The 12,686-nt window shown below is 32.7% G+C and overlaps 2 protein-coding genes across 2 annotated transcripts; one reads left to right on the top strand and one right to left on the bottom strand.

Annotated features, from left to right (window-relative positions):
- The first annotated feature begins 437 nt into the window (after nucleotides 1–437).
- On the top strand, nucleotides 438–9,215 carry LOC135963081 (uncharacterized). The gene is made up of 3 exons (XM_065514855.1): nucleotides 438–2,177; nucleotides 2,568–2,759; nucleotides 9,144–9,215. The coding sequence occupies exons 1-3, from the start codon at nucleotides 438–440 to the stop codon at nucleotides 9,213–9,215; spliced, it is 2,004 nt and encodes a 667-aa protein (XP_065370927.1).
- Nucleotides 9,216–9,566: 351 nt separating this feature from the next.
- On the bottom strand, nucleotides 9,567–12,286 carry LOC135963091 (uncharacterized). Its single transcript, XM_065514864.1, has one exon. It carries the CDS (start codon nucleotides 12,160–12,162, stop codon nucleotides 11,311–11,313), a length of 852 nt encoding a protein of 283 aa, XP_065370936.1. The 5' UTR covers nucleotides 12,163–12,286; the 3' UTR covers nucleotides 9,567–11,310.
- Nucleotides 12,287–12,686: the final 400 nt, after the last annotated feature.

Genomic DNA, 12,686 nt, shown 5'->3' with positions numbered 1-12,686 from the left:
AAAAAGACATATATTGTCAGTTATAGCGAAGTTATTTGACCCCCTAGGTTGGCTGGGTCCAATTGTGATAGTAGCTAAAATATTAATGCAAGAATTATGGGAAGCTAAAACGGGCTGGGACGAGAGTGTTCCACTGCCTATAATTGCAAAATGGAATTAATTTTTAAAATCTCTACCACAAATTTCAGTACTGAGAATTCCTAGATGGGTACAATTCACACCAGCACACACGATACATATTCACGGATTCTGTGACTCATCAGAAAGAGCTTACTGCGGGTCAATTTATATGCGAACTACAGCTTCGAATGGCGAAGTTTTTTGTAACCTCCTTGTTGCTAAAACTAAGGTAGCTCCAATTAAACGAACTACAGTACCAAAACTTGAACTATGTGGAGCAGTCTTGCTAGCAAAATTAGTTAAAAGTTTAATGGACAATGCAAAGGACGGACTCCTCGATAGTCCTAGCATGGCTACAAAAACCACCAAACAGTCTTAAAACTTTTGTCGCAAATCGTGTTGCCAAAATTACAAGTATATGCAATAAAAGCAACTGGAAACATGTAAAAACGGAGGACAATCCTGCAGATCTCGGTACCCGTGTTTGTTCCCCACAGGAACTCATTGAGAGCAAATTATGGTGGCATGGACCCACCTGGCTATCACAGCCATATGAACTTTGGCCAAAACCCAGAGCTTTTGAGCCTACAGATTTGGAGACGAAAAAGGTGTCAACCCTACACGCAAAGGTTCTAGGCGAAAGAAATACAATTTTACAAGAAGAATTTGACTTTAATTACATTTTGAAACGCTTTTCTTCATTTGCTCGAGCCTTAAGAGTCATAAGTTATTGTTTCCGGTTCTTCAATCGTATTCGGAAGCGTCACATTAAAGTTCCACTGTTCATAACCGCAGAGGAAATACAATTCTCCAAGAATCGTTTGATTGTTATCGCACAGCAAAATTACTTTCCCCAAGAATATAAATGTCTTCAAAATAAATGTCCAATTAAACAGAGAAGCAGACTTCTAACATTGTGTCCATTTCTTGATGATGATGGTCTACTGCGAGTTGGAGGTAGACTTAGAAACTCGGAATTAAGCTACCAGGAACGGCATCCTGTAATTATTCCAGAAAAATCCCAATTTGCAACTCTCCTTATAGATTACACCCATAAGATTTTGCTTCATGCTGAACACCAGATCATGCTAAGAGCCGTCAGACAAGAGTTCTACATCATCCGACTAAAGAATTTAGTACGAAAATGTATTCGAAATTGCAAGGCCTGTACTATCTACAAACACAAAGTGCAACAACAAATAATGGCTGAACTTCCTGCAGAGAGAGTGAATTTTTCATTGCCCTTCACTTATACAGGGGTAGACTTCGCAGGTCCGTTTAATCTCAAAACATCTAACTTACTAAATGCAAACATAATCAAAGGTTACGCAGCCGTATTTGTATGCTTCTCTACAAGAGCAATACATTTAGAAGCGTGCTCAGATCTTTCAACAGACGCATTTTTGGCTTGTTTTGATAGATTCACTGGACGTAGAGGCTGTCCAAAAACTATGTTTTCTGACAATACTCGAAATTTTCTGGGAGCTAGCCTAGCCCTACGTAAGGCCCACAACGAATTCCACAGAACCGCAGAAAAAGAATTGTCAGAAAAATACAACGCTCATGGTTTTAAGTGGTCATTTATACCCCCTTATGCACCCCACATGGGTGGCCTCTGGGAGACAGCAGTAAAGTGTATGAAATCACATTTGAAAAAGGTAACAGGTACGCTAGTCTTCACGTTCGAAGAATTTGCCACCGTGTTGATCAGAATTGAAGCTGTATTAAATTCACGTCCAATGTCTCCGTTGACAGAAAATCCAGCAGAATTAATACCCTTGACTCCAGGTCATTTCTTGAGAGGAGCACCAATAATAGCCCCAGCCGAAGCTAATGAAGAGCTCCCGTTAGATAATTTAAACTACATCAAACGATGGAACCGTCTGAAGGCTATTCAACATATCTTTGCACGTCGTTGGAAAAACGAATATGTCACTGAGCTTCAAAGAAGAGTGAAATGGAAAACTGAACAACATAACATTAAACCTAATGACTTTGTTGTAGTCAAAGATGATTTATTACCACCTACTGAGTGGCGTCTAGGACGCATAATAAAAGTAATATATGGGAAGGATAACAAAGTACGTGTAGCAGAAGTCAAAACTCAAAATGGAAATATAGTACGTTCAATATCAAAATTATGTATTTTACCAACTTCCCCTACGCAAGAAAAAGATTCCAAAATCCTCTTGAAATAGAGTTAAATTAACAATATATTCTAAAGAGAAAAGTCGCTAAACAAATTTTCTAATAACACGGTATATTACTTCTTTTCTTCCCTTCTAGCCATCAAAATGCCACGGTGCAACTTATACCTAAAAAACCATGCCTTTAGACACTGCCAAGTTTTCGTAGCGAAAACCATCGAGGAAAGAAGAGCGCACGTCAGCAAATGGAGTTATTTTTTGAATTACCTGGCACATACGCACGTACGTTCATCATGCCAGTCTGATAATCGTTGCACTATTTGCGGTGCCAAACACCATTCGATGCTACATCGTGAGCGTCCTCATGACGTCACCTCATCAAGCATCGAGGAAGAGGCTGTGTCCAACGAGTCAGCCAAAGTTCCATCTAGCCCCACTCCCCAAGAAGTGTCTCCTTTGGTAATGGAATTACCCACATTCTCATCTGTCCTGGTTAATTATATTCCCCCGCTCGTCAGAGTCAATCTTATTTACCAAGGAAACCCTATGTGGGTCACGTTCTTGCTAAACCAAAAGGTGGAAACTTCATTTTTAAAGCGAAGCGTTGCTAACATCTTTCCGGGGTTTTTATCTGAATTTTCCGTGGAAGATAGGTACTTTAGCCTATTTCAGGTCGCACCAACATATGAGCCACGAAGCCGTAGCGGCCCCATTGCTCGCTGGAAACTTGAGATCAAAGAAACAAATATAATGGTGCCACCCCCATTGACGATTCCAAACTTGGTGACCATTTTCGTGAGACTGTGCCCCAAGCGCATCCACACTTTGCCATATGTTGTGAAGTAGACGGCGTAATTGGCCGGCGAACCTTATCTGCCATCATGATCGAAGAAGAGATATTGCATAATGAAAAACTACCAAGAGCGCAGTATTCTATATTCGGTTGGGTCATCCATGGATTTTGGCAAGGCTGCAGTTGCCACTGAGTGGCCCGGGAGTATGTTGAACCGTGTTCAACAAGTCATTTAAAAATCTATAATTTTCTCTTTTTAATTTTTTTTGTCCTCATGAAGAGGTATTAGTTTGTTCCCCTTGAACCTGTTTAATTTAATAAAGTTAACGGACTTTTCTTTATATACATATGTACATATTTACTTAAATTTAATATACATACATAAATTAAGATGTTTTGTTGAATATTGATAAGTTAGTTATAAGATTGAAACCAATAAAGCAAGAAGCTTTCTTTTAGTTAAGGTTTATGAAATCAGTTTGTGTTTTAATTGCAAAACACCCCAGTGAGTTTAGGCAAAGGAAGAGTTCCAGAGCCTAATAGGTGGTTATTGCTTATGACCACAGAATTATAGACTGATCGGCATGAAATTAGGTGACGTGATTTCCATAGTATAAAGTATTTCGGCAGGACATTTGTATGGCAGCTTGGGGAAATAATGGACTGATTTCAGCCAGTTTCATTAGGCTTCGTCCTTGGGTCTAAAAAGCGTATGAACCACATTTTATCGAAATATCTTCAAAATTAATCGACTCATAAAGTGATTCTATTTAAGGTGGGTGTTAGACTAATATTTTTGGGCGTTACAAACATCTACACAAACGCATTATAACTCTGTATATTCGGCTGTGCCGAATCTTCCCCTTCCCCAAATTGTACTTTAAAATACAAATTTTAAATATTTTTTGGTATACAAAATTTAAAAAAAGAATTTTCAAAATTGTATTTTTTTAAAAGTTTTTTCAATTTTTTTTTTGTTTCTTAAAATTATTAGTGAAAAACAAGTAGCAGAGCTATAATTTGGCTGTTATTATAAACCCTTTTGAAAAAAGTTTTTTTTTTAAATTTATTAAATTTTTTTTTTAATTTTTAAAAAATTAAAAAAAAGAATTTGTGACATAAATATTTTTTTGATGAAAAAAAATTCGGGTTAAAATATATTTTTCCCGATTTTGACCCATTGTAGGTCCAACTTACTATAGCTTTATATATGTACATCGTTGCAATGGACTTTAAAATATCTATCATTAGATACCCATATTGTCTATATTAATGACTTAGTAATCCAGTTATAGATCAAAAATAGGCCAAAAATCGAAGTTGTCCTGGTATTTTCCTTATATCTTTGCCATTTGTGGACCGATGTTGTCGATTTTTAATAGCAACCAAGCCGAAGAATTACCGATATATTGATGTATGAATCATGTATGTAAGTTATTTGGGGCTACGGAACAGACGGACATGGCTATATCGACTTCGCTATCTATAACGATCCAGAATATATATACTTTGTGGTGTCGCAAATGAAAAATGTAGAAATTACGAACTGAATGACAATCTTATAAAAAATAGTAAATATGAAATGAAAGACAAATTCTAAGAAAAAGACCTAAGTCCATCATAAAATACAAACTAAGGAATAGAAAAAGCTCTAAGTCCAAAAAACCTTTTATCTCGGCAAATACTTATTTTATCATGTTGCTTTTACGCACAAGAAAACAAAGAAAAATACAAAAAAAAATTGCGTTTGCAGAATTCAAAAATATTTACGCAAAAAAAAGTTTGAATGTTTTTTGCTTCTCTTGTAAAATTTTAAAATATGGACTTAGAGCCTTTTACAACACCCCATATAATTTGTAATTTAACTATGTACATTATACCTGACCTTTTGGGTCAGGTCCAAGTTTTGGTATATAAAACTAACTGCTCCAAAATTTAAGGCCAATTGGATAACGTTTCTCTTTTGTGCTGAAGTCAAAGCAAAACAAATTTATATTTACATATGAAAAAATATAATCATTGACTAACAATGTGAAGAGTCAATATTTTTACTAGAAAAAATAATAGAAACGCATAAAAGGACTAAATTTTTTGCGACACATCTTTTAATTTTTTGTTAAAAAATTATTTTATTTTATTATTTTGTTGCTCTAGCTTTGTTTGCGACTCATGAAATCAAATTTTTTTTTTTGCAAAAGTCCTTGTCAATGAAAAACCACTCTTCCTGGATTTTTAACGTTAAACGGACTTTTCTTTATATACATATGTACATATTTACTTAAATTTAATATACATACATAAATTAAGATGTTTTGTTGAATATTGATAAGTTAGTTATAAGATTGAAACCAATAAAGCAAGAAGCTTTCTTTTAGTTAAGGTTTATGAAATCAGTTTGTGTTTTAATTGCAAAACACCCCAGTGAGTTTAGGCAAAGGAAGAGTTCCAGAGCCTAATAGGTGGTTATTGCTTATGACCACAGAATTATAGACTGATCGGCATGAAATTAGGTGACGTGATTTCCATAGTATAAAGTATTTCGGCAGGACATTTGTATGGCAGCTTGGGGAAATAATGGACTGATTTCAGCCAGTTTCATTAGGCTTCGTCCTTGGGTCTAAAAAGCGTATGAACCACATTTTATCGAAATATCTTCAAAATTAATCGACTCATAAAGTGATTCTATTTAAGGTGGGTGTTAGACTAATATTTTTGGGCGTTACAAACATCTACACAAACGCATTATAACTCTGTATATTCGGCTGTGCCGAATCTTCCCCTTCCCCAAATTGTACTTTAAAATACAAATTTTAAATATTTTTTGGTATACAAAATTTAAAAAAAGAATTTTCAAAATTGTATTTTTTTAAAAGTTTTTTCAATTTTTTTTTTGTTTTTTAAAATTATTAGTGAAAAACAAGTAGCAGAGCTATAATTTGGCTGTTATTATAAACCCTTTTGAAAAAAGTTTTTTTTTTAAATTTATTAAATTTTTTTTTTAATTTTTAAAAAATTAAAAAAAAGAATTTGTGACATAAATATTTTTTTGATGAAAAAAAATTCGGGTTAAAATATATTTTTCCCGATTTTGACCCATTGTAGGTCCAACTTACTATAGCTTTATATATGTACATCGTTGCAATGGACTTTAAAATATCTATCATTAGATACCCATATTGTCTATATTAATGACTTAGTAATCCAGTTATAGATCAAAAATAGGCCAAAAATCGAAGTTGTCCTGGTATTTTCCTTATATCTTTGCCATTTGTGGACCGATGTTGTCGATTTTTAATAGCAACCAAGCCGAAGAATTACCGATATATTGATGTATGAATCATGTATGTAAGTTATTTGGGGCTACGGAACAGACGGACATGGCTATATCGACTTCGCTATCTATAACGATCCAGAATATATATACTTTGTGGTGTCGCAAATGAAAAATGTAGAAATTACGAACTGAATGACAATCTTATAAAAAATAGTAAATATGAAATGAAAGACAAATTCTAAGAAAAAGACCTAAGTCCATCATAAAATACAAACTAAGGAATAGAAAAAGCTCTAAGTCCAAAAAACCTTTTATCTCGGCAAATACTTATTTTATCATGTTGCTTTTACGCACAAGAAAACAAAGAAAAATACAAAAAAAAATTGCGTTTGCAGAATTCAAAAATATTTACGCAAAAAAAAGTTTGAATGTTTTTTGCTTCTCTTATAAAATTTTAAAATATGGACTTAGAGCCTTTTACAACACCCCATATAATTTGTAATTTAACTATGTACATTATACCTGACCTTTTGGGTCAGGTCCAAGTTTTGGTATATAAAACTAACTGCTCCAAAATTTAAGGCCAATTGGATAACGTTTCTCTTTTGTGCTGAAGTCAAAGCAAAACAAATTTATATTTACATATGAAAAAATATAATCATTGACTAACAATGTGAAGAGTCAATATTTTTACTAGAAAAAATAATAGAAACGCATAAAAGGACTAAATTTTTTGCGACACATCTTTTAATTTTTTGTTAAAAAATTATTTTATTTTATTATTTTGTTGCTCTAGCTTTGTTTTTCACAACTCTATTGCATCTGCGACTCATGAAATCAAATTTTTTTTTTGCAAAAGTCCTTGTCAATGAAAAACCACTCTTCCTGGATTTTTTTTTCCCAAAATTCGTCCTTATTTTCGAACTGAAACCCTCCAGCTTCCCCTGGAGCACTCCATAAAGGTTTTCTATTGGGTTTAGATCCGGTGACTGCGAAGGCCATTCCATAAGAGGTACTTTGTTGACAGCAATCCAGTTCTTTGCCAATTTTAAGGAGTCCTTCGGATCATTGTCCTGCTGAAACTCCTATCTCAAGGGCATCTCTTCCTCAGCAAATGGAAGCATTAAGCTTTGCAATATATTTACTTAGTCCTGGACGCATATTTCGTTCTATATCCAATATACTGGACCTTCACCAGATGAAGAGAAACACCCCCATATCATGATGGATACACCGCCGTGTTTTACGGTCTTCTTGGGTTGTGGTCAGACGTAACAAAGGATAAATTTATTTGGATCCGATGGGAAACATTATGTTAGGCGCTCATGGCGGTGAATCCATCATGATATGGGGGTGTTTCTACTCTTCTGGTGTCGGTCCAATATATTGGATAAAGAACAAAATATGTGCCCTGGACTACGTAAATATATTGCAAAGCATAATGCTACCATTTGCTGAGGAAGAGATGCCCTTCAGATGGGAGTTTCAGCAGGACAATGGTCAGAAGTACTCCTCAAAATTGTCAAAAGACTGGTTTGCTGTCAACAAAGTACCTCTTATGGAATGGCCTTCGCAGTCACCGGACCTTAACCCAATGGAAATTAAATAATTTTTTAACAAAAAATCAAAAGATGTGTCTCTAAAAATTGAATCCTATTACGCGTTTCCATTATTTTTTCCAGTAAAAATATTGACTCTTTACATTGTTAGTCATATAATGTATTTAAATATAAATGAAAAGAAGAATGATTATGTTTTTTCTTATGTTGTATGTCTGATAAACAAAACTGCATATACATTTTTTTTAACAAAACTAAACTTGATTAATATACTTAGAAAATTTGAAAAAAGCACTCGTTTCTATTATTTTTTCCAACACTGTATATTCTGGATCGTTATAGATAGCGGTGTCGATATAGCCATGTCCGTCTGTCCGTCTGTGTGTTGAAATCAACTTTCCGATACCCCAAATAGCTTACATACACGATTCATACATCAATATCTCCGAAATTCTTCCGGTTCGGTTGCTATTTAAAATCGAGAAAGACCGATTTTCTCGATTTTAAATAGCAACCTGAGATAAAAGGAAAAAACCAGGACAACCTCGATTTTTTACCTATTTTTGATCTATATCTGATTTACTAATTCATTAATATAGACAATATGGATATCTAATGATAGATATTTCAAAGACTTTTGAAATTTTGTTTACCAAAAAATATTTCAAATTTTTATTTTAAAGTATAATTTGGTGAAGGGTATATAAGATTCGGCACAGCCTTGTTTTCTTTTTATTTCACTTCAACAATTATTTCAAAGAAAATAGAACAACGATTATCCCATAGAACAAAGAATAACAAGAAGGGAAGCCACTCATTTTTTCTACAACAACAACTTCTCTCTCTTCTCACATACAAGTAGTATGTGAATTCAACACACTTGAGAGAAGCATTTATCTTCAAAACTTATTCTTGAAAATTGCAATAAAATTGCAATTCTAACACACTATTTCACAAACACATAATATTCTTTAATTTTTTTACACAAATTTGAACCATTAAAGTAACGGAAACATGGATATTAAATTTTAGGGGGTTGATATTAAAACTGAAAAAAAAAACATATTTGTAAAATTTCGTATTGAAAATTAATAATAATTCAAATAAATGTAATTTTTGCAGAAATTATGGAATAATAAGCGAAAAAATCTATTTATAAAATATTTCCAGGTCTAAAATAAATTAAATAATTTGAGAATTGTTTTAATTTTTAAATTTAATTGTAATAAAATTTTGTTATAATTTTTAAGGTCGCTTTTTTACAACTCTGTGTGTTTGAGGAGTGTGGTGAAAGTGGTTTGAAAACCAATACACATGAATAAAATGTTACCAATACATTCAAATAGTTAGTTTTTTTATCACAACCGACTTAGGTTTTTTTTGACAGCGTTTCACTTCTTGTTATTATTCTTTGCCATAGAATGAATGACTTAATGCTATTTAAATAAAATAAACAATTTTGTTTTGATTTTCTATTGTGACGATTGACGAATCGCCATACGATTTATTTATTGATTTTTTTTTAAAACGCTCAGATGCTAATAACAAAATTATACAGTTTCAATTACTGCTTAAATTTGAGAGTATTTATACATACAGTGACGGACAATACAATAGAATTACTACATATGAATTCGATTAAAGCGGTAAAACTACAAAATTTGATTTCAAAATTTAAAATTTGTTCATTATATATTAATGCTCATAACGTAAACAATAAATAGAAAAAAATAAAATAAAAATATAACACATTCTTATGTTAAAAACGATGTCAAATCTAAAAGACTAAATAAAATATGCGACATTCAAATAGAATCAATCAATCTTAAAATGATTAAAAATAAAAAATCATCATGAGAATTCGTTGTTTTCTTAATATTTTGTTGCATATCAATTATTTCTAATAACAGCATCAAATCTTTTGGGGATTGAATTTAACAAACGTTCGCATGTAGATCGGGAAATTGCATACCATATTTCCTGAACTTTCTGCCAAAGTTCTTCCTTGTTTTTCAATTTTTCAGGTCCGAGTTTGTCTTTTACTATTTTCCATAGGATTTAAGTCTGGTTATTGAGACGGCCATTCCATAACATGAATTTTATTATATAAAAACCATTTTTTGGCAAGACCTGATGTGTGCTTTGGGTCATTATCTTGCTGGAAGAGCCATTTTAAGGGCATATTCCATTCTGCATGTGGCTTTACAACATTCTCCAAAATATTTACATACAAGTGCTTTTCCATATTTTCTTTAATCCAATAAATTGGACCAACGCAATACCAAGAAAAGCATCCCCATATAATAATATTTCCCCAACCATGTTTAAACGTTTTTGGTTTTTGCCATTTTTTGGACGTCTAACCCATGTCTTATCATCACTACCAATTAAATTAATGGTCGTTTCGTCCGTCCACAACACATTTTGCCACTTCTTTATATTTTCTGGCCCACACCAATCCTTATGATTGCTCCTAGTTTTAAATGCAATATTGATAGTGATTCTATTGTAATGTCCGTCACTGTATGTACGTACATATTGTACATTACACCTACATTTATACATACATATGTTTGTATATACAGTCAGATAAATATGTATGTACATATGTATGAATGTATGTATAAAAAGTTTAATCTGAGATTTCTATCACATGATGTTGTTAATTGCTCGCAAAATATTTTTTCCTTTTGTAAAATGTTTTTAAGCATTTGCTAATTAATTAGTAATACAATTACTGGACTTGGAAATTTTGTTTTTTAATAAAATATGTCCAAATTTGTTAGTACCTACGATAACAGTTCTTTAAAAAGGGCAAAATGACGTCCGATTTTATTGTGTGATACATAAATATTTGACATACACGTAACTAATTTTTTAAATTAAAATACATATATTTTATCGAGAATTATGAAAAAGCAATATAACTTGGTTGGGTAATGTAAAAGTTTTGTAAGATAAAACAAATATCGGGCATATATGTATATGTACATATTTTCTTAAACCTGATCGGTGTGAAATTGTATACAGATACAATATATCGTTACCTTAATATAGAAAGGCCCTAACCCGTGTTTTTCCTGTAAGCCCAGATTTTCGTTTATTTCGATAAATGGTCCGCTCATATATCATATTTAGCCAAAAAATTTCAACTTAAAAAAACGAGTTGGGGCCTTTCTATATTAGGGTAACGATATATTGTATCTATATACAATTTCACACCGATCAGGTATATGAAAATATGTACATATACATATATGCCCGATATTTGTTGATCTTACAAAACTTTCAACTTTTTATAAAAAACTATATTTTATTTATTATATTTATGCATGTATGTTAAATTAAATTCTGATGTTTGGTTTGGATATAGTTTGTTGTTGGTAAAATATATATTGTGTAAATCAAGTCTTTAAATTAAACGCGGGCTGAGAGTATAATGGGCTCTGCTTCAATTTCAGCCACTTTTTCCTTCAAATCTTCTTCAGCTTCCTTTAGTTGTTCAATATTTTTAGGTGTGGTAGCTGTTTCCAAAACAGTTTCTGCCGGTTTGCTTGTGCTAACAGTAGACGTAGTAGAATTGGTAGTTGAAGAGCTAGTTGAGGATTCGGGAGCAGCTGTGGCTAAACTGGTAATTTCAGTTTTTGATATTGTAATTTTGGTAATTTCATGACCTTTGTTGCCATTTTCATCGTTTGTAGAACGTTTTAGTTCAAAAATGGGTATTAAAGCTATGCCACCTGTATGAGGTTGAATGGCAATACGATCAATAACGATATGAGTTGGTACAACACTGGGTTGCGTTACTTTCTCTGTAGTTTGGATGATCACTTTATCGGTCACTGGCAATGTTACACTTGACTCAGCTGTTGTCGTTGTTGTTGATGTAGTTGTTTTTAAGTCACTCTTCGTCTCTTCATTTGCCAATGATTGACCTTGGTTAATATCATGTTCTGAGTCATCGCTGACCTTAATTTCCGGCACAATAACATCTTTATCCGTAAAGACCTTGTTAACACTTAAAGCCGAAGCTAAAATACTGTTCTCCAAGTCGCCTATTAAAGATCTTAGTGAAATTTGTTTTAATTGTCCGTCGGCATTATCCTCGAAAATACGTCTTTTAACCACAACACTCTCTTTAGAGGGAGCTGTCAATTGGGCGTTCCGTAAGAAATCAGCAAAAGCAGCATTATCTGCAAATGGCAGTGGAGATGCTGCAGCCATTGCCATTAGCAAACAAATCAAGCCGAGTACTTTATATGAGTTCATTTCAAGTTTTGTGTCTTGGGCTAAAAACTCTGATAATGTTGATTTAAAATACGTGCAATATTTTTTACTCAATTGCTGACTTTTGACTTAATGCGACGACGGAAACTTATAGAATAACTCTATTTTTTTCTCATCAACGGACTTTTAAAGTTTTTCCAAATCAAATAATTTCTGTTATTTGTTGTTCTCAATTTTATTTAAATTTTGTATGAGAAAAGCTTTTGTTTGGGTTTTAAATGCGTAAGAGCTTAAGGTGTGAATTTGTTTGTATTCACTGGTATTTATATTTAAACTGACAAAAACTCTGTTTTTAAGCTTGTGATTACAGTTCATTCAGTATTTCCGTTATTTCCGTTGACTTAAATATTTTTTATTGCAACTAAATGTTTAACGTAATTTTCTTACATAAATTAGTTTAAATAACTGCATACATTAATACACATTTGGTAATGATCCTGTCTTCAATAATAAGCAACACTGCAGCCATACGATCAAGTTTTTCTTGATAGTCTTTTACATATACT

The sequence above is a fragment of the Calliphora vicina genome, unplaced genomic scaffold (assembly GCF_958450345.1).
Source record: "Calliphora vicina unplaced genomic scaffold, idCalVici1.1 scaffold_21, whole genome shotgun sequence".
NCBI classification, from domain to species: domain Eukaryota; kingdom Metazoa; phylum Arthropoda; class Insecta; order Diptera; family Calliphoridae; genus Calliphora; species Calliphora vicina.
This window is presented reverse-complemented; position numbering and strand designations above follow the sequence as displayed.

Excerpts from the sequence above, each read along its gene's own strand:
- LOC135963081 (XM_065514855.1), top strand. The coding sequence starts at position 438 with ATGCAAAGGACGGACTCCTCGATAGTCCTAGCATGGCTACAAAAACCA. Across the intron at positions 2,178-2,567 it reads GTCTAGGACGCATAATAAAA|TCTGATAATCGTTGCACTAT; the intron begins GTAATATATGGG and ends TCATCATGCCAG. Across the intron at positions 2,760-9,143 it reads CCACATTCTCATCTGTCCTG|GTCGCTTTTTTACAACTCTG; the intron begins GTTAATTATATT and ends ATAATTTTTAAG.
- LOC135963091 (XM_065514864.1), bottom strand. The coding sequence starts at position 12,162 with ATGAACTCATATAAAGTACTCGGCTTGATTTGTTTGCTAATGGCAATG.